Below are 21,207 nucleotides of genomic sequence, written 5' to 3'. Positions count from 1 at the left end.
AAAGACTTTTAATACCTGAATCAAGTATTGCTTTTTAAACTTTTAAATTCTTCTGTGGCTCAATAGCTACACGTGGAAAGTGGGTACCAAGTTGTATAGCATAGCCGGAAAAAGGTTATTCTCATGGAGAAGAGGAACTGGTATCACTAAGATATTAATCAGGCAGAATAATGAAAGAGTTTCTACCATTTTAACTGGTTTTTGAGTTTTTGGTATTATTGAAATATCCTCATTAAGGGGCATGTATAGAGTAATAATTTAACCTGTACTAATGATAGTAATAATGTTTATAGTGGTAAGACATGTTTGATATGAGACATCAAAGCAAATCTTTACAGCAACCTTATAAACAGGTGTCACCTGTTTTCATAGATAAGGAAACTGAGACTCAAGGTCACTGTGATCGTAAGTGGCCAACCTGAGTTTTTAAATTTAACTCTAAATAATTTGATCTTTGAATTTTACTCTGTAGAGAGCTAGTTTCACTGTTATGGCTGGACCGATGTTATAGTACTAAAATATTTCCATACTAGTTAGTACACAGGTACTTCCCTGAACTTTCCAGATGCCATTTTTCTTCCCAGGAATGCGCGTAGTTGTTTCTATCCATTAACTAAAGGCATCATGTCTGGCCCAGCAGGCACTTCTAGGTCTCTGCTCAATGGCTATGGCCAGTATCCATTCTGTTAACTTGGTGTCCACACTTTACCAGTTATGAAAAGTGTTTAATACAGTTTTTAATATCACCCCCCGACTATGCTGTTTCCCCGATAACTAAGCCAATATCACATCAAAGAGTTCTTACTGACCACTTCTTATGTGCTATGTGAAAGTCTGTGTTGATGAAATGAGAGTTTCAGACATGACCAGTATTTTAGAGCTGTTTACATTTTATTTAGAAAATGTTGTATAAAGTTTTAGAGCTGTTTATATTTTGTTTAGAAAATAATGTATGAAGTGGTATATTTAATGAATTCATAAATAATAAATTTAGAGCCAAAGGATTAACACTATTTCTGCAGTTTTTGAGTAGAAAAATGAGCATTTTCTACTTTCAAAGTTTCTCCCCACAAAATTGATTTTTTGTTGATCTGTTCTGCTAACTAGAATTATAGCTTCTTTTAGTTGTTGTTGTTTGAGATGAAGTCTCACTCTGTCATCCAGAGACTGTATCTCAAAGGTAAATGCATAGGTGTGGTTGGGTGTTTCTTTTGAGGACATAAACGAGAGACTTCCTTATGGAGTGCAGTGGCGTGATCTTGGCTCACTGAGACCTCTACCTCCTGGGTTCAAGTGATCCTCCTGCCTCAGCCTCCCAAGTAGCTAGGATTACATGCATGCACCACCATGCCTGGCTAATTTTTGTAATTTTAGTAAAGACAGGGTTTCACCATGTTGGCCAGGCTGGTCTCAAACTCCTGACCTCAAGTGATCCACCCATCTTTGCCTCTGAAATTGCTGGGATTACGGGCGTGAGCCACCACGCCTGGCTTAGAGCTCTTTTCTTTTCTCTTTTCTTTTCTTTTCCTTTCTTTTCTTTTCTTTTTCTTTCATTTTTTTTTAACTTTTTAGAGCATTTTTGAGTTACTGAATTCATCCATTATCCATTTATTTCTATCCACCTACCCATGTATCCATCCAACATGCATCCATGCACTCATCTACCCATCTATCCATCCACACATCCATCCATCCATCCTGTCCAGCCCATCCATCTACCCATCCGTGCATCCAAACATTTATTGAGTAGGTCCTTCTTGACCACATACTAGATGCAAGGCACCCGGGCAGGCACTGGCAGCATCACTTGTTAGTGGATTGGTGGAGTGTTGATTACATAGTTTCTCTTCTTCCCTTGTTTCAGTTTCTCTTTCAACAGGTCTTATCTAGATATTCTCTAATATCCCTTCCAAATGCTCTTATATTCATCATAGATGCTCCCAAGCCTCCCACAGAGGACACCTATCTAAGGTTTGATGAATATGGGAGCTCTGGGCGACCCAGGAGATCAGCTGGAAAATCACAAAAGGGCCTAAATGTGGAAACCCTTGTGGTGGCAGACAAGAAAATGGTGGAAAAGCATGGCAAGGGAAATGTCACCACGTACATTCTCACAGTAATGAACATGGTAAGGTGGGGTGTCACGAACCTTCTGGCTCTTTAAAGAAGATAAAAGTCATAGAATTCTCTTGCATGGGTTGAATAGCATATATATTAGGTTGGTGCATATGTAATTGTAGTTTCTGCCATTACTTTTAATAGCTACACATGTGGTTTTATTTTTTTAAGTTGAGTTTTGAGGAAATTGTCTTTATATGTACATATATTGGTTAAAATTGAAGCCTGTGTACTTCAGTCAGTATGTCTGATTGATTCCCCCATAAGGTTTTGAACATTTTGAGATTTTGTTTGACTTCCATTGTTCCAACAGGTTTCTGGCCTATTTAAAGATGGGACTATTGGAAGTGACATAAACGTGGTTGTGGTGAGCCTAATTCTTCTGGAACAAGAACCTGTAAGTGGCAAACTTCATTTATGTCTTCTTTCGGTCTGCCATTCAGAATACATTCCTTGAATACCTACTATGTTCACTAATCCATGTACTAGTCATTAGCTGCTTAAATTTGAAACTAGGCTGACTCTCCTCAAGGTACAATCTTAAAAGGTTGTGTAATCACATAATTAAACTAAAGCACCAGAAAAATATTTATATTTAAATGTATTTATATCATATGTGCATATATATACATAAATAATGGTACATAAAGTATTAAATATATAAATATATAATATAAATAAAAATATGAAACATAAATATGTTACATAAAAATATAAATGTTATGTAGGCTTCACAAAGAAGGTGAATTTGGTCATAGATTTAAGCATTAGCTAGATTTTGCAAGTTTGGTATGCTGAGTAATTGCTAGTAGATGCAGAAGGATATTTCAAAAATATACTGAAAATAAGACATCAGAAAATTATTGTAGTAAACCTACTGTCTCCCCAGTACCATCTTAGGTAATACAGGGAATAAACAAGGGATATTTAGCTGCCCTTGAATTGATCACAGTGAGATGCAAGACACAAACATGGGGCAAATTTTGAAAACCGGAACATGTAATAAAGTGTTAAATTACATGGTACTCACTGCTTTGTAGTGTTTTGATGTTTAAACTCTGTTTCTCTGAGATAGTGATTACCATTCAAATGGGTATTTTTTAAGTCCCCCGAGGCTCTTCCTCTTCTTCTGTAACCCCAATAAAAAACATAAAAAGCAGGAAGACACAGACAAGACAAAAATTGATCTAATTGCCCAGCTGTGGAGAGCTACAGAAGTTAACAGCTTGTCAAATGGTTTTTGGAATTTTAGAAAGATAGGAAGGATGCGTGCTGATCAGGAGACACTTTTGTCTTTAGCCTACTAATAGGTTGCCCAAGGACACTGAAGCCAGCCACATCCTAATTAACTGATAATTAAAGATCTTGTCTGTCAACTTTCAACTTGGCCAAGTCAATAGTTTCAACAAAGCAAACATTTGACAGATGATTATTTTAAGGGTAGGTCCTCTCTTATCCTTTGGAATCATATCATCATTTGTTTATTCACTCTGTGAATTTTCATTATATTGATTTTCATTATATTGATTGATTGACCATAACCTATGATGTGCCAGATGCTTTGCTGAGAATTTCGACATCTATGGAAATAATGATAAGGCTTTATGGAAAAGCCATTGAACTTCATCACCATTAATTTATTATCCTGTTTTAAAAGTTGTAACGGTTTTATAAAGGTAGTACCAGATGAGATGAACAAAGGTGTTCTAAGTGATGCCAGGTTATTTTTTGTAGAACTATAATCAATCATAAACCACACTAGAGAAACTTTGTAGTTGATTTAAATATTGTGAGCATTTACCTAAAATAGGTATTTTCCCGTCTCCTACCTTAGCTCAAGTGTTTTCCTCTAGTGATCTTTTTCCCTAGAAATAAGTTTCTGTGTTTGCCTGTACAAATGGAATGATTCAGCATTCTCATCTCTGTGACAAATTCACACTTTGATTTGTGTGGGTTTCCCATAGGGAGGATTATTGATCAACCATCATGCAGACCAGTCTCTGAATAGCTTTTGTCAATGGCAGTCTGCCCTCATTGGAAAGAATGGCAAGAGACATGATCATGCCATCTTACTCACGGGATTTGATATTTGTTCTTGGAAGAATGAACCATGTGACACTCTAGGTATGGTATGAACAGATCCTTCACACACACCTGTTAGCTGAAAACACAGTATGCAAACTTTCTATGGATGATGGATAGCCCTTATGTTCCTTAATAAAAAGACATAATATTTAAATTGTGGAGTAACCTCCCATGCCCTCTGGAGACTATTGTTCTTTTTAACTGAACTTAGAATGTGGGGAGCCCACTTACTTTATTCATTTTGTATTTTTTTTTTATTTGAGTTGAAGTTTCACTCTTGTTGCCCAGGTTGGAGTATAATGGCACAATCTTGGTCCACGGCAACCTCCGCCTCCTGGGTTCAAGCAATTCTCCTGCCTCAACCTCCCAAGTAGCTGGGATTACAGGCACCCGCCACCATGCCTGGCTAATTTTTGTATTTTTAGTAGAGACGGGGTTTCACCATGTTGGCCAGGCTGCTCTCGAACTCCTGATCTCAGGTGATCTGCCTGCCTTGGTGTCCCAAAGTCCTGGGATTACAGGCATAAGCCACCTCACCTGGCTTGTATTTTTCTTGATTGATCCTACTGATGATCACTGAGGTGTGAGATACATTATTTAACTAGAAACGTGTAGGTTATTCCATAAGCATCATGACCACAAAATCAGGTAGCTGAAGAAGATTTTACTGGGTTCCATGGTACCTAACTGTGCCACTAGGTAGCAGTGCCTCTTTTAGAAAGTTACTTGACTTTCAAGTGCTCAGTTCTTCCATATTAGTTTGTACAGGACAGTGATAGCACGAATTGCATCTTTTATATCTATGCTATATTCCAGTATATTCCATTGCACATAATAGGAATTCAACATTTTTTAAAAGTTGATGAATGGTTGTCCAAATCAGGAGTCAGCAAACTCTCTGTGAAGGACCTGATAGTATGTTAGGCTATGCAGGCCACAGGTCTCTGTGGCAGCTAGCCATTTCAGCTGTATTGTTTCAAAAGCAGTCACAGGTAATATGTAAAAAATGAATGCAGATGTGTTTTAATAAAACTTTATTTACAAAAACAGAACACAGGAGCCATAGTTTGCTGATACAACTAATAGTCCAGATGAATGGTAGAATTTTGTGGAGCTGAGAAAAGCTTATGTGATGTACTTCTCTCACACTTTTCCTCGAAGTACTTTATAATCCCTTATGATACATTAAAGACAATAGTATGTTGGACTTCATAAGACATTTTATTTATTTTTTAATTTTTTGAGATGGTGTCTTGTTCTTGTCACTCAGGCGGGAATGCAGTGGCGCGATCTTGGCTCACTGCAACCTCTGCCTCCTGCATTCAAGTGATTCTCCTGCCTCAGCTTCCAGAGTAGCTGGAATTACAGGCACCCGCCACCACGCCTGGCTAGTTTTTGTATTTTTAGCAGAGACAGGTTTCACTGTGTTGGCCAGGCTGGTCTCGAACTCCTGACCTCAAGTGACCCACCCGTCTCAGCCTCCCAGAGTGCTGGGATTACAGGCATGAGCCACCATGCCAGGGCAGAAATTTTATTTTTTATGTTTCTCAAATTCTCTGTAGTTTCTCTGTTATGTCCTATAAATAAGTTTATTTTAACAATTAGCCATTAATCACAGTCTTCAAAAACACAACTATTTTGGAAATTGTTCCAGAGAAAGGGTTTTTATAATGAAAAACGATATACATCCATTCATATTCTGGATTTGGAATGTGCAAAGTGACGTATAATAATCCAATGCATTGTTGATGTTTTGAAGATTCTGAGAAGCAGACAGTGTTATCTGTTATCCAGAGACCAAAATGTAAGAAAAGGCTTGGAAAAAACAAAACGCCAGAAATTCCACCACTTGTCGAAAAGGTCACTTACTTTAAGCAGTATGTCCTAATGCAAAGTGCGTGGGCTTTGACTTCCCATATGTCTGTGGTTGATTGCTGAGTCTGGTATTTATAACTCTGAGATCCTGAACAAGTTAATTCACCTCTCTGAGGTTTGGTTTCCTAACCTATAAATACATACACACAGATATATAATAGACATATAGCAGAGTGTGTGAATTTGGCAACCATTTATTTAGTGACGATGATGATGGCAGTAATGATAATGATGCTACCCCTTATTTGTGCCTTTATATTAGATTTCCCAGCTGATCTCCCTTCTATCTTGACAGTGAAGTGAGTACAGTCAGTTCACAAGCATGCATTTAATATTAGATGGGTACATAGATTTGTTCTAGTGATTATTAGGACCAAAACTGGAATGAAAGATGTTCTCACACACTGCACTGTATTTCAAGATAGACTTAAGAGATGGCTGGGACACTTTTATAATGGCTCTTAGAGGAGGTAACTTTGGGAACAGAAGCACTTACCACATTATAAAGAACCAGAGAAAAATTAATTTAATCTGCATGCATTACTTAGGCATTTTCATGTTTTCTGCTCTAGAAAAAGACCAGGATGCGTGTTTTTTCTTGGAAAATATACCCTGAGCTGTGACGTGAATGCCACTGTTCAGTGAGCATTTTGCATTGGTTTTGCTATCATTCTATCCGTTGCTCTGACCCAAATGATAAACTCAGACAAGGCATATAAATATTCTGTGACTTACTGTACTAAAAGTAAAATGGGAATTACAGTACTCATACTGTAATATGAGTACTCATACTGACCTTACAGGGCTGTTACGAGGATCAATTGATAACAATATGTAACAAAAGCAAGAAAATAGGAAATGCTGCATTTATATATTATCATTACACAGGACAAAGAACTGTAGATCATTAGTAATTTTTTTTTTTTTGCAAAAACATTGAATGCATTGATTAAACTAAAACTATGTAGAACATTTCGAGGATATAAATTATCACGTATCTGTGTGTGCAACCTTTGGATTCACATTTGAAACTGATCTTTCAATAGGGTTTGCCCCCATCAGTGGAATGTGCTCTAAGTACCGAAGTTGTACCATCAATGAGGACACAGGACTTGGCCTTGCCTTCACCATCGCTCATGAGTCGGGGCACAAGTAAGTGGCTCTTTGACCCACTACTTTATATGAAAACTAGTTGGATGATTCATTGGCGTTTTAACCGTTGTTGTTGACTTAGGCAGAACAAAGAGGATCAATCTTGTGTAAAGCTTAGAATAGTTTCTGGCCATACAAAGGGCTCACTAAAGGCTAGTTATTGTTGATTTCATTCTTTTTAAACAACAGCATTTAATGGCCACACAGTACTCCTTCGTGTGCACGGATTGCAAGTTATTTAACTGAGTCTCTAGGCTGTTAGGCATTTGTTTATTTTTGTTCATGCTTTGCAGCAATGGAGACACTTCTAGCTGATTCTTTATGCACAGGAAGTAATCATGGAGAAAAATTAATTCCCAGAGTAAAATGGCACACAACTTTTTAAAAAAACTTTTGCTGCATGTACTGAATATTCTTTTAGTTGGTAACATTGCATGTACTTAATATTCTTTTAATTGGTGTTAGTAAATCTTCCTTTTATGATGGAGACAACGCTATAGAGAATTTTCAAACATTTGAGCAACAGCAGCTGCATTGGAGCAAGTATACTACTTTACAAAATAATGATTTCAATGTGTAGTACTCTTCAGGTATACCCGTTTAGGGATGTTTGTGTGTGCATGTGTGTATATTTTATTCAACATACAGGAAATAACTCATATATTTTTAAAGCATCTAGTTAATTTTTGACTTAAAAAGCAAATATTCAGTAACCATAGTTGATATTTTTATATGTTGGTGCTGGTATCTTTTCTGTTCTTTCTTTTTTTTTTTTTTTTTTTTTTTGAGACAGAGTCTCGGTCTGTCGTCTCGGCTCGAGTGCAGTGGTGTGATCTCGGCTCGCTGCAACCTCCACCTCCCAGGTTCAAGTGATTCTCCTGCCTGTGCCTCCTGAGTAGCTGGGATTACCAGTGCCCACCACCAGGCCTGGCTAATTTTTATAGTTTTAGTAGAGATGAGGTTTCACCGTGTTGGCCAGGCTGCCTTCAGGTGATCTGCCTGCCTCGGTCTCCCAAAGTGCTGAGATTACAGGTGTGAACCACCAGGCCCGGCCAGTGCCGGTATCTTCTATGAGCTACACTTATTATCTCTAGGAAACTTAAATCTTGACAATTGTTGTTATTGTTATCCAACAAATTTCCAATGTTACTATACACACACACACACACACTTAGACACCCACACACACTTAAATATGAATAAGCCAATTTTTAAAATTGTAAATGGAGAAGCAAAAATGCTCAGTAAGAATGATGTTTCTCATGCAAAGCAGGAAATAAAATATATATACATATCAAATGTATGTCTAAGTTTGTTTTACCAGCATGAAGTCCAAATGAACTGGTCTCACTTTTCAAAATACTGGTCATTGAAAAATTTAATTTTCTTTGCGTATGTGTTAAAATTATCCAAAATCAAAATCCAACATTTTAGATAAGGAAAAGCAGAAAATATTCTTCAGGTAGGATGCGGGAGAGAAGTCAGAGGTTGGAGAAAGGACAGATGTAAAATAAAATACATACTTAAGTTCTAAATAATATGGCCTTATGAAGTTTTGAAATAGACAATTCCTAAGATATTTATATGGCATTTGGCACGTGCTAAAGAAAATACATTATCATCTTCTAAAATGCTATTAAAGTAAATTTAAGAATGTTAAGTTCAGAATTAAATTCCAACTTGGTTTTCTTATGCACATAAAATTCCACTGAAGTTCTAAGTAAGTTGTTTTCGTCTAGCGTAATAGCTTCAATCTCTCCTATGCCATCTCTGTTTCTGGGATTCTTGCTCTTTCTTCTTGTGCTTTATTTATAGATTTCTTTCTGTTTTTCACTTCGGGTGCTTTATTTATAGGTTCCGTTCTGTTTCTGACTTTCACAAATATATTTAGAAAGGGTGTCTCCCAAACAAATCCCCTTAAGATCTTGGTTAGGTGAGAAGAAGAATTAAATTGGGAAAAGCTGACGATAAGAAAATGCTTTCAGTGAGTATATGTTGAGGTTATTAAATACCTATTTTTGAGTGGTCACCTCTGAATACCTACGGAAGTCACTGATAGGATCATAGCATACGGCTGCCCTGCTACTACTTTCCTGGCAAACTGGAAGGAATGCTGGAAAAATGGCCATGTTATAGACATGGGTCACAAAAAGTCATATCTTTTATTGTAACGACTTTCAAAGGCTAACTCTATAAATGAAATTATATCAGAATAACATTTTTATTTACATAGGAATCATATCTGCCTTATAAATATATGGTCTAAGAAACGAGTTTTATTCTTTTAAATAATGAGATTAAGAACAATTTAAATTAATGATGAAATTCATATTTATATCCCTCCATCCTCTGCATTCCTAAAAAAAAAAAAGAACCGGAAAAGACTTTTCTCTGCACCGAATTTTTTTAGAGCAGATCGAAGACTCTTGTTTCTCCATCTTCTACCACTTTAATGTAGCCTGAAGTAAGCTCTGTCTTTATAGTATGTATCCTATGTGGGTATGCATATTGATGTAACCTTTATTCTACCTGTCAGGATATTGGAGAATTCTTTAGGTATAATATGCATGATTCCTATTGAGTAGACCACCTAAAATTTTTATTCTATAATTACTAGACCCTTCTGTGATGAAATGGAACAAATTAAAGTTTTCTCATATAATACATCTGAAAGATAACAGTAACGGTCAAGGTTTAATAGCCTTCAATAAAGGGGTTCAAGCATTTTAAAAAATGTTTATTATAAGAGAGTTTAATTATAATCAGAGTTTGTGATTTCAGCTAATGAATTGATCATAGTTGGAGAGAAGTTTTTATACCACCCTAGGCTTATGTATGAACAGTTCATAAACAGCTTAGAATCAGCATCTCTCTACACCTCCTTCCTACTCACTCTGAACTTCTTTACCATAGTTCTATGTTTGGTGACAAGAAAAGAATTTTACTGTTTGAAATAACGTAATTTGGCTGGTCCATCACTTTGGCTTAGCTTATACCTAAATTTAACTTGCCCAACATTTTCCAGCCCATACAACACGTAGCAGCTAGACCATTCTTTGCTTCTGTGGTCAGGAAATAGTATAACAAAGCCCTCAGCGCTTCTTAAATTTTCTGCGTGAGTTTTATAACAGTCTACAGTAATTTGTCTTTCTCTGTTCCAGTTTTAATAACTCTCTCAGTTGGTTTTGTTGATGATCACGGCATCTTTTTTCTTCCTCAGATTATCCTTCAGGAAAATGGGTTCACAAAGCAGGATTTTGTTTTCTTCATTCTGTTTCAGCTTTGGCATGATTCACGATGGAGAAGGCAATCCCTGCAGAAAGGCTGAAGGCAATATCATGTCTCCGACACTGACCGGAAACAATGGCGTGTTTTCATGGTCTTCCTGCAGCCGACAGTATCTCAAGAAATTCCTCAGGTATGACAGGTTAAATCCAGGGGTGCTCCTAGGTTTGGAGTGGTGACAGAATTGTGCTCCATAGACGTGAAAACAAATCCTCAGTGGAATTACCTTTTGATCTCTCAATAAACAGAAAGACAAATGATGATGATGATGATGATGATACTATTGTTGTTAAAAAAAAATAGATTGAAGCCTAATATTGTGCTAAATGTTCTCCACATATTTCCTCTTTCAATCCTCACAGCAATACTGTTATCCTCAATCTAGAGTTGAGAAATCAAGTCTTAGAGAGGTTAATTGTGTGGCTTAAGGTACTATCGCTGGTAAGTTGCAGACAGAAGACTCACACTTAGATCTGTTGTGACTCTAGGATGTGTACTCAACCATCTCTTCCCTGTGACTTCCAGAGGCTGCTAGGTATATTGTCTTTTTACTGTGACTAATTATTTCAATCTTATCAATCAATGTGCCATAGAGTATTTTTAAAATGCTCACATGGCATGAGTGTGTGTTTGTGTTTTAATGAATAGAGCATTTTCTTGTTTGACTATTGTGTCTGAAATGGCCAGGAGCCAGCTTTATGTCCAAGTGATAGCCAAGGAGGATGGTAGCTATATAAAATGCTTTTAACAACACAGAACCCTTAAGTTGCATTAGTAAAAGTAGGAGTTAGGAAATTTGCACTATTCATATTAAATAATGAACCCAAAGTTGAAATACACACACACACACACACACACACACACACACACATACACATACCTACCTTTTTAATCTATGTTGACCCACTAGGGTACTTAGATACTATTCCCATATCTGTTTGACCAGATGTTAGTGAAATTTCTTTGGGAATTGACATTCTTGATACTTTATTTTTAACCCATACCACTGTATATTATTTGCAAATGTTTAAAGAATTACTAAGATATATACACAAAGCATATTAAACTTAAAGATACCTAACTAAATATGCCCAAAGGGTAGTAAAAAAAAAATCAACAGACTTTTTGCTAGTGAGCTTTGCCATGAAGATTTTCCTATTAGTTTTAAATTCATGATTTGGTGGTTAAAATTATTTTTTCCAACTCATGTAAGAATGCAGTTAATAAGTATTGAAATTAAGATCTACTTGACATAGATTGAATTTCCATTAGTATGTAGTTAAATGCTTTTGTAGTTAAATGTTATAATAATGATAACAGCAGCAGCTAACTTTGCTTACTATGCTTTATGAAACATGTTATATTTTCTTGTTTGAACTGTGTAACAACCTTTATGAGAGTCGTTGTCACTCCTGAGCTGTATAAGAGCTACATAACTCGGTCTTGGTTGCATGGTTGATTAGGACCCCCATCTATCTCGCTACAAAATTACACTTAACCACCATGCTAATCAACCTCTCAATGGTACCATATTTTAATTATTTAAGTAAGTGGACATAAGGTGCTAAGAATATCCATGCCATCAGGACTGATTTTTGCTCTCAACAGGTTCCATCAAATATACCTAAAGGAAATTTTTCTGCCTCATGCCCCAGTTCATTATTCCTCTTGATTCTTTAGGAATGTTATTTATTTTTGTCTGTAAGGCTTATTGTGAGTTAAAGTACATCTTTGACCTCCGCTCCATTATCCGTTAAAACAAAAATACTTGATTTAAAACTCCATGAAGACAGGTACTGTGTCTGTCTGGTTTATTTTGTACCATTAGTGCTTTGTCTAAGGTTTGCCACAGCAGGGACTCAGTACAAATTGTCAGATATTGTTGAATGAGATTGTTGATAGGAGTTTTCAAATATATTAACCTTCCCCATCTCCCGTCGAATCCCAAGCCAAATCACTTGGATGGCTAGAATTTTCAGCATCCTGTAAAACCCTGCCTGGCTGTGTACATTCCATCCTCTTAGACAGGACTCACTCTTTGGCATAAACATGGATTTGAACTTTAAACATATACCTGTTTCTCAAAGCATGTTATATTTTTCTTTGCATGAATGCATTCAGAAGTGTGTTGTCATCAATGGAAAGATCACAGATCAACAGAGTAATTAATAAGCATGTATTGTCATTACAGCACACCTCAGGCCGGGTGTCTAGTGGATGAGCCCAAGCAAGCAGGACAGTATAAATATCCAGACAAACTACCAGGACAGATTTATGATGCTGACACACAGTGTAAATGGCAATTTGGAGCAAAAGCCAAGTTATGCAGCCTTGGTTTTGTGAAGGTATGTTTGCTTGTGATTTCAAACTTACATTAAGACTCTGCAATGTGTCTGTGTCCCTAACAGAAGTGTAAACATTTGGTTTGCCAAGGCCAAGGGTTAGGGTCTGGGTTATCTCTACCATGTCAGTTGTTTGGCATGATAATTAAGTGGCAATTTTACTGTCAATGAATTATCCAGGCCTATCCACATAGACCATGCCTGCTTTAAATACCGCTTGGTAGAAAATTATTTCTCTTTAAATGAAGACTTTATCCCTACTAGGAAACCTGGGAACAAGAGTTTGTACCTACTGCTGATCACTGCTTCTTTTCTCTGTATGATCCTATTCCTTCTTAATTTAATACATTTCAAATCATCACCATCCCAAAATACATTATATGCCCTTTATAATATAGGAAAACTATTATTAGCAGCTAGCTTTTTTAATTGTATATAAATTGAAGGTATATCTTGAGTAACATTAGTAAGATTATTGTGTCAAGTCTTCAAAGAATTATAAATTATAAAAAAGATAATTGGGAAAGTACAAAAGTCCAGGTTATAGAAATGAGAGACACCTTGTTCCGCTTGGTCAAGAATGACATTTTACTGACAGTAGTATTACAGTCTCAACTTTACTAAAAAATAGAATCATTTTTAAGTTGGTTTATTCCCAATATCCAAAGAGAAATATGGAAGTTCTAAGTAACTGAAAAATGCATGGAAATTATGGAGGTTTATAGCTCCTCTTTCCCTCTCTATTCCTGTTCCTCTTCTTCCTCCTCTTTCTCTCCCTATTCCTCCTTCTCTACCACCACCATCACCACCACCACCACCACCACCAACACCACCATCACCATCACCACCATCACCACCATCACCATCACCATCACCATCACCATCACCATCACCATCTACTATCATCTCCAGTAGTTGCTAAGTGAGCCTGTGCCCCACTTAAGGCATTCTACTTAAAGATTTATTTTACGTTACCTCAATCTTCACAAAAACCCTTCAAGTAAGAATTATATTGGGCCGGGCGCGGTGGCTCATGTCTGTAATCCGAGCACTTTGGGAGGCCGAGACGGGTGGATCACGAGGTCAGGAGATCGAGACCATCCTGGCTAACACGGTGAAACCCCGTCTGCACTAAAAACACAAAAAATTAGCCAGGCGTGGTGGTGGGTGCCTGTAATCCCAGCTACACGGGAGGCTGAGGCAGGAGAATGGCATGAACCCAGGAGGCAGAGCTTGTAGTGAGCCGAGATCGCGCCACTGCACTCCAGCCTGGGTGACAGAGCGAGTCTCCGTCTCAAAAAAAAAAAAAAAAAAAAAAGAATTATTACCACTTTTGACCTGGAGCACAGAAAGTACATTTAACTTGCCCAAAGCCACAAACTTTTAAATGGTAGAATTTAACAAAACAAGTCACACATGTTGACCTGAAATTTCCTCCTCTTCATCGGTGACTGGTACCAGTCACTATTACCCGTGTTTCCTAAACTTCAGTCATTAATATTCAGTCATTAATAACTACCTTCTTTAGTTGTGTTATCTCTATATTATTATTCACTTATTGCTTTTCTAGAAACCAATTCACATTCAAAATATAACTTCAGTCCTAAGAAATAATATGCATCAAATCATAGGTTTGATATGGGATTACATATTGTTTCTAATACAGTTTCAGTGCATAACTATTAAAATATTTTCCAGATGTCATTCACATTTTTTTGGTGTATCCTTCATGACACATGGACCTTACTTTCACGACTGGTGGTGAACCATATGTAAAAACTAACAAGTTGCCTGGGTGTAGTGGCTTATATCTGTAATCCCAAGATTTGGGGAGGCCAAGGTGAGAGGATCACTTGAGGCCAGGAGTTTGAGAATAACCTGGGAAACAAAGTGAGACCCCTTCTTTACAAAAAATTTAAAAGTTAGCTGGGCTAGGGGCATGTACCTGTAGTTCCAACTACTACGGAGGCTGAGGCAGAGAGATCACTTGAGCCGAGGACTTCGAGGCTGAAGTGAAGGATGATAGCACTACTGTACTCCAGCCTGGGGAACAGACTGAGACCCTATCTCTAAGAAAAAAAATCAACAGACTGTTCTATTTGCCTGTTAAGTTGATGGTTTTGGCAGAAGTAATTAGCCATTTACTTTGTTGAAAAAGTTTGTATCCTAATTTGCCTCTTGTTCACTTTATTCTAAAGGATTCATTATCTTATTAATTACAAATTTATTACATGCTATGCAGCAAAAGCACAGTTGGTAATAAGTATGATTTTCTTTAGAAATACAAAGGAGGTTCCTAAAATTACTATTGTTCCTTCAGAAGTATGTATTTGTGGGGTACCTGGTCTGTGTCAGGCAGTGTGTGGGGCTTAAACAACCTTTTTAAATAATAGATTGTTTTCTGGGACCTCACTATATTTTTAAAAGACAGCTTCTCATTCTGATGGTCTTTCATGGGAAACAGAGCAAATAGAAATGAAAATTTCCAAGTAAAAGATTGAATCAAACAAGGAAAGGGAAGGTGAGAAAGACTTGCTTAAGAGAAGAATGATTGAAGATGGTGGTGAGGTTAATGGAGAAGGTAGGGTTGTTTGATAGATTCTGAATGTAGACTGTTTTCCCCACACCTTAGCTTTTGGTATTGTTGTTAAACCTACTTGTAACTTGAACCCATGGCCACACCTATGAGGATCATAAATATTGCCAGGCTCTAGCCAAGAGGAATTTCCAAAACAACAAAATTTCTTATTCATCCTGTCTAGTAGAAACAGTTTAGACCCTCTCTGGCAACGCAGGAAAGAGGTGAAGTTTGTCTTCAGGGCTTTTATTGTCCCATTATTACTTTCTAATCTTTTCTCCTCACTTTACTTTTTTTTTCCCCTCCATGCCTCCTAGAAAGGCAGGGTTGCATAGTGATTAGAAGAAGAACAACAACAAAAAGGAACTAATTCTCAAAGTGTCCTCAAACCGGCTGGTGCAGTATATTGGCAAGACCTGAAACTTGTGAGAAATGTCTCATCCCAGGCCTAAGGAATGAGAAATTTTGGAGCTAGGACCCAGAAACCCATATTCTAACAAAAGCTCTAGATGACCCTGATGCTCAATCAAGGTTGAGGATCACTGAGTTAGACAATCTTCAATTTTTTATTTATTTATTTTTTTTTGAGATAGAGTCTCCCTCTGTCACCCAGGCTGGAGTGCAGTGGAGCGGTCTCGGCTTACTGCAAGCTCCACCACCCAGGTTCACACCATTCTCCTGCCTCAGCCTCCAGAGTAGCTGGAACTACAGGCGCCCACCACTATGCCTGGCTAATTTTTTTTTTTTTTTTTTTTGATTTTTTAGTAGAGACAGGGTTTCACTGTGTTAGCCAGGATGGTCTCGATCTCCTGACCTCATGATCCACCCACCTCAGCCTCCCAAAGTGCTGGGATTAGAGGCATGAGCCACTGCACTCGGCCGACAGTCTTCAATTTTGAACATTCACACATACACATTTGCCCACACAAATCTCTGGATTTGGGAGTCACATAGACCTAGGTTTAAATTTTGTTCTGAGATTTCTTACAAGCTTGGGGAAATGACTCAACCTTCCTTAGCCTTAGAGTTCACCTTTGAAAGGTGAAGATTATAATAGTTCCTCCATGGCTCATTTGTGAGGATACATCTTTTGATATAGTTGCATCACCCGGTAAACAATACGGTTTCTTCTGACTCTCTTCCTTATGTCTTCAGCGTCATCGCCACCATCACATTTGTCTCTTCTTCCCCAGTAGCTGCCCTGGTAAAGGCTCTGGGGCTGGCTCTTTGGATCACTCATCACCATCTTCCCCTGCTCTCCCAGCCATGAATTTTCTGTGTCTTCAGCATGCCAGACTTGATCTCTGTTCTCATCCAAAGAGTTCAAGAAAATGAGTTGCTAATCTTTCTAATGGTTCTGTGTTATCTGGAAAGACTCAAAGCAGGATTCCCTTTGTAACAAGTGGAGAGAGCACCCATTTGATTATTCTGCACTTTAGAAATGCTTACCGACTCCATGAGTGAACTGATGCTGTTTGTCAGAGGGTCCCAAGTGCTGTCACAGACTGACAGCTTCTGTGCTGTTATTTTACTAAGCTAGAAGTGAGCAGCTGATCAAATGAATCCTCTTTAGCTGACCCTGTACCTCAGTAGCCAGCAGTCACTATCACATAGCAGGAACTCAGTTTTAATGTTTATTTATAGACCCACTGAGAGTTTGAAGCTGAGTAGAAACTATGGGGAAGATATTTAAATTCTTGTGAATGTTCTCAGGCCCATCATTCTAGAGAGCATTGTATTGGAAGGATAGCAGGATCCATGTATATTTCTTCTGTCAATCAAGAAAAATGACGAGACAAGTCTCAAGCATTTTAGGGGATTTATCTGCCAAAGTTAAGGACACACCCGGGGGACTGGTCTATGCCTTTCTCTGAAGATGATTTTGAGGACTGCAAATTTAAAGGGGAAAGGGCGGGAAATTGAGAAGTACACAATTTTCACATAAGAGCAGGGCAGGGAAAAATAGTTATTCATAGTTATTCATGCCTTTGGCTCAGAGAACCTGCATTTTTTTTTTTTTTTACATAAAATGACATAAAACAAATGGGGCAGAGGAGAAATGCAGTGAAACTGCATTTTACATAAGATAAATATAGACACAGTGGGGCAGGGGATCAATCAGATATACATTTGTGTCTGGTGGGCTGGGGTGACTGCACCTGTAAAGATAAGCTATCAATTTTGATTGCCATGGTGAAACTTTAATAGCTCTCTAGGAATTTCCTTGTGGGCAAATATGGCAGAGGCATGTAGTTTTTCATCTTGAAGCCATCTTATTTAGGAACCAAAAGGGGGAGACAGGTTTGTGTGACCCAGTTCCCAGCTTGACTTTTCTCTTTGGCTTAATGAGTTTGGGGTCCCAAAATTTAACTTTCAACTTCTTTTCACACTTCTTTCAAGAAATGTAATGAATGGAGAATAACTAGAAACTTCCTAGTATGGAATCATACTATTTGATACTATTATACTATTACTTTGTAATATACCAAGTTTACTGCGTCACGTTTTAACTTCTATTAACTTTCCCCAATGCACTTACACTCCAGTGATGTTGATGTTCTTCTATGTTTTCCAAATATTTCCTTTTTCATGTCTACAAGTCTTTGCATGTGTTTCTTATTCTAGTATGCTGTGTGGCCACCCACTGATGCTTAATCTTTTTTTTTTTTATTGTTGTTAAAGATTCAGTTCAAGTGTTATCTCCTTATTTCCTCAGGGAGATTTAAACATTTCTTTCTCTGGGCTCCACTTCCAGCTTATGTGTCACTTTTATAAACTTGTGATACAGTTTAACTATGTATACACATCTGTTGCCTTCGTTGATAGAGAGTATCTGTCATGCCTAACATGTGCCGGATGTCATATCAGATACTCAGTATTATTTATAGGGCTTACAGTGGTAACCAAAGCTCACATGTTTTAGCACTCCCATTTCCATAAAGTAGAAGATGTCCCCTCTCCCTCTTCTCTCATCTCTCCTCAAGAAAGCAGGAGTGACTTATCTGATCGACCAGTTTAAGACTATTTCCGAGCAGGCATGCCACGGTACCATCTCAGCATCTTCTCTCTTGTGCTGCCTGTCTGCAGGATACACACTTCTCTTCCGCCACCCTGGAGGTTGCCTGCCTCGGATGGGAGAGTTGTGTCTGCCTCCTCTACCTGCAAGTGTGAAGGGATCGTTAGTCTAATGCAGTGGAGATAGTGTTAGAAGACTTATTTGGCCACAAATCTCAGCCACATTCCCCAATTCAGGATTATCAGTAATAAGGTTATTATCTATATTTCCATTTCTTAGACTCCAGTGTCTTATTTATCTAGTGGTGGAAGAGACAGGAACATTACTTATTGTCCCCCCTGAATCCAACAGAAAGGAAATTGAAGTTAAATAATCTGATCAAGATTAGGCAGAAAGTGTTAGTACACAGGAAAACAAAAGGCCCAGATTTTAGAGTCAAAATTGTAGTGATATCTATATGTGAATGAACTCGTAGAAAATTGAGGGTAAAATACTCTTTCCATCCTATAATAATAACTACTATTTATTCAGTGCTTATTATGTATCAAATAGTACTTTAAGCACATGATACATATTAATAGTTCCGTATCTTTGGGGCATGTGCTATTATTCACATTTTCTAGATAAGGAATCTAAAGTACATAAAAATAAATGTTTTACTAAGCTTTATATGAGCAAATGGTAGCACTAAAATTGGATCTGGGTAGCACATTCTCTTAACCATTATACTATACTGCCTCTCATATTATCTACCTAGAAAAAACATAAAATGGTACCAGTGCCAACCCCCTTACCCAAAAAGGAGGGGAGGAGCAAAATACTAAATGAATATATTATAGAAGAAGACATACACATAGTCAAACACATGAAATGGTGCTCAATATCAATCACTCTCAGGAATATATAAAATAAATTACAATGAGGCAGCACTGTACACTGACTGGCATGGGGAATATTAAAAAGACTGACACCACCAAATGATACCAGAGACTAGGAGCAACTGGAACTCTGCATATTGCTGATGAGTGCATAAAGCGGCATAATCACTTTGGAAATGGTTTGGCAGAGCTGTTTCAATGTAGAAAGTTAAACATACCTTTACCCTCTGACCCAGCAAATGTACTCCAGGGTATTTGCCTGAAATAAATAAAGGCCTGTGTTCATAAAAGGGCTTGTCCAAGAATATTCTTAGCTACTATTTGATTCATAAGAAGCCAAAGACTGGATACAACTTACATGTCCTGCAAAAGGTGAATGTACAAGCAGATTAGATTTTGCTGTATTCATGTAATGGAACTCCTTTTATTAATAAAAAGGAATGAACTATTGATATACACAAAAACATGGATGACTGAAAAACATGCTGAACAAAAGAGTACATTCTGTATGGTTCCATTTATATGAAATCTAAGAGAATAGGCAGCACTCACCTATTGGTGACTGAAATTGGAATAGTGGTTGCCCCTAAGAGGGGAATTGACTGCAAAAGGGGACAAGGGAACTTTTTGGAGTGATGGAAATATTCTGCCTTGAATGTGGTGGTATTTATAGTGGTGTATGTATCTGCCAAAATTCATAGAACAGTATACTTAAAATGAATGCATATTATTGTATAAATCATACCTCTATAAAGTTGATTTTTTTAATGGCATTGGGGCAGTTCTTGGTGACTCCTACTTGTTAATTGTTAACTTTACTTTTAAATTATTGCTTAGCTTAAAAGCTAGGGTAATAAAGTCAGACATACATGGGCTTAAATCCAGGACAACTAGAGACTTACCTGCTAAAGGAAGTTGGAAGAATTTATTTAATTTCTCTGAGTCTCAGTTTTCTCAGGAGCACATTGAAGAGACAGTCATACTTTCCTCACATGGCCACAATGATGATACAATGAAATAATTTATGGAAAACTCATCATCCAGTTTTTTTCACATATACTGTTTGCCAGGTTCTTTCATGTTGTTATTATTTTTTTAATTCTTGAAAACACTTAAAAATTCCAGAGTCTTTATTACAAATGAAGACTATTTTAAATCATAAAGTCTGTCATTTTTATTCATGTATTGATTTACTAAAATATATTTACTGAAGCCTCCTTTGTACCAGGCACTGTTTTAGGTGCTTGGGATATATCTGAGAGAAAACACAGTTCTGTACTCTTGTGGCTAGTTGGGGAGAAAACAAAGCACAATAAACTTTATAAATAAGTAAATGATGTTGTAAATGAAGCCACATAGTGCTAAATAAGTTTGGAATAAGATAAGGAAAATTGGGAGACTGACTGGGTGGTGGCTGATTAAATTTTTTAATAGCAAGGTCACAGGACATGAAATTTAGGCAAAGACTTGAAGGAGGTAAGAGAGAGAAAGATGCAGATAGTTGAAGAAATGGAACAGCCAGTGTAAAGACCCACTGTGGGAGCAAGATTTGAGTGTTTGCAGAGCATCAGGGAGCCAGTGTGGCTAAACCAGAGTGAGCAAGGCATAAACTGGTAGCATACAATGTCAGGGAGATAAAGGGGGCATATGACTTCATGGATGACAAGGAAGACTTTGGATTTTTCTCATGGTGAATTGACAAGACATAACAGGGTTTTGAGCAGAAAAGTGCCATGAGCTGACCGACACTCAGTTGATTTGGAAGGCTCTCCCTAGCTGAGTGCTGTCCAGCAGAACTCTCTATAATGGTGCAAATGTTCTCTGTTATCCAATATGGTAGGCACTAACTACACATGAACGTGAAATGTGACCAGTATG

The 21,207-nt window shown here is 37.5% G+C and overlaps 1 protein-coding gene across 2 annotated transcripts in view; it reads left to right on the top strand.

Annotated features, from left to right (window-relative positions):
- Positions 1-21,207, top strand: part of ADAMTS18 (ADAM metallopeptidase with thrombospondin type 1 motif 18) — a 152,355-nt gene that overhangs the window by 69,187 nt on the left and 61,961 nt on the right. For both annotated transcript variants that reach the window (XM_005592600.4, XM_005592601.4), the window contains exons 5-10: positions 1,935-2,128; positions 2,432-2,515; positions 4,083-4,242; positions 7,125-7,230; positions 10,511-10,648; positions 12,707-12,860. In XM_005592600.4, the coding sequence (XP_005592657.3) occupies positions 1,935-2,128; positions 2,432-2,515; positions 4,083-4,242; positions 7,125-7,230; positions 10,511-10,648; positions 12,707-12,860 (836 nt within the window). The remainder of the gene's footprint in view (positions 1-1,934; positions 2,129-2,431; positions 2,516-4,082; positions 4,243-7,124; positions 7,231-10,510; positions 10,649-12,706; positions 12,861-21,207) is intronic.

Source organism: Macaca fascicularis, chromosome 20, assembly GCF_037993035.2.
Source record: "Macaca fascicularis isolate 582-1 chromosome 20, T2T-MFA8v1.1".
NCBI lineage: Eukaryota > Metazoa > Chordata > Mammalia > Primates > Cercopithecidae > Macaca > Macaca fascicularis.
The sequence above is the reverse complement of the archived record's forward strand: the minus strand, read 5'-3'. Positions and strand labels throughout refer to the sequence as shown.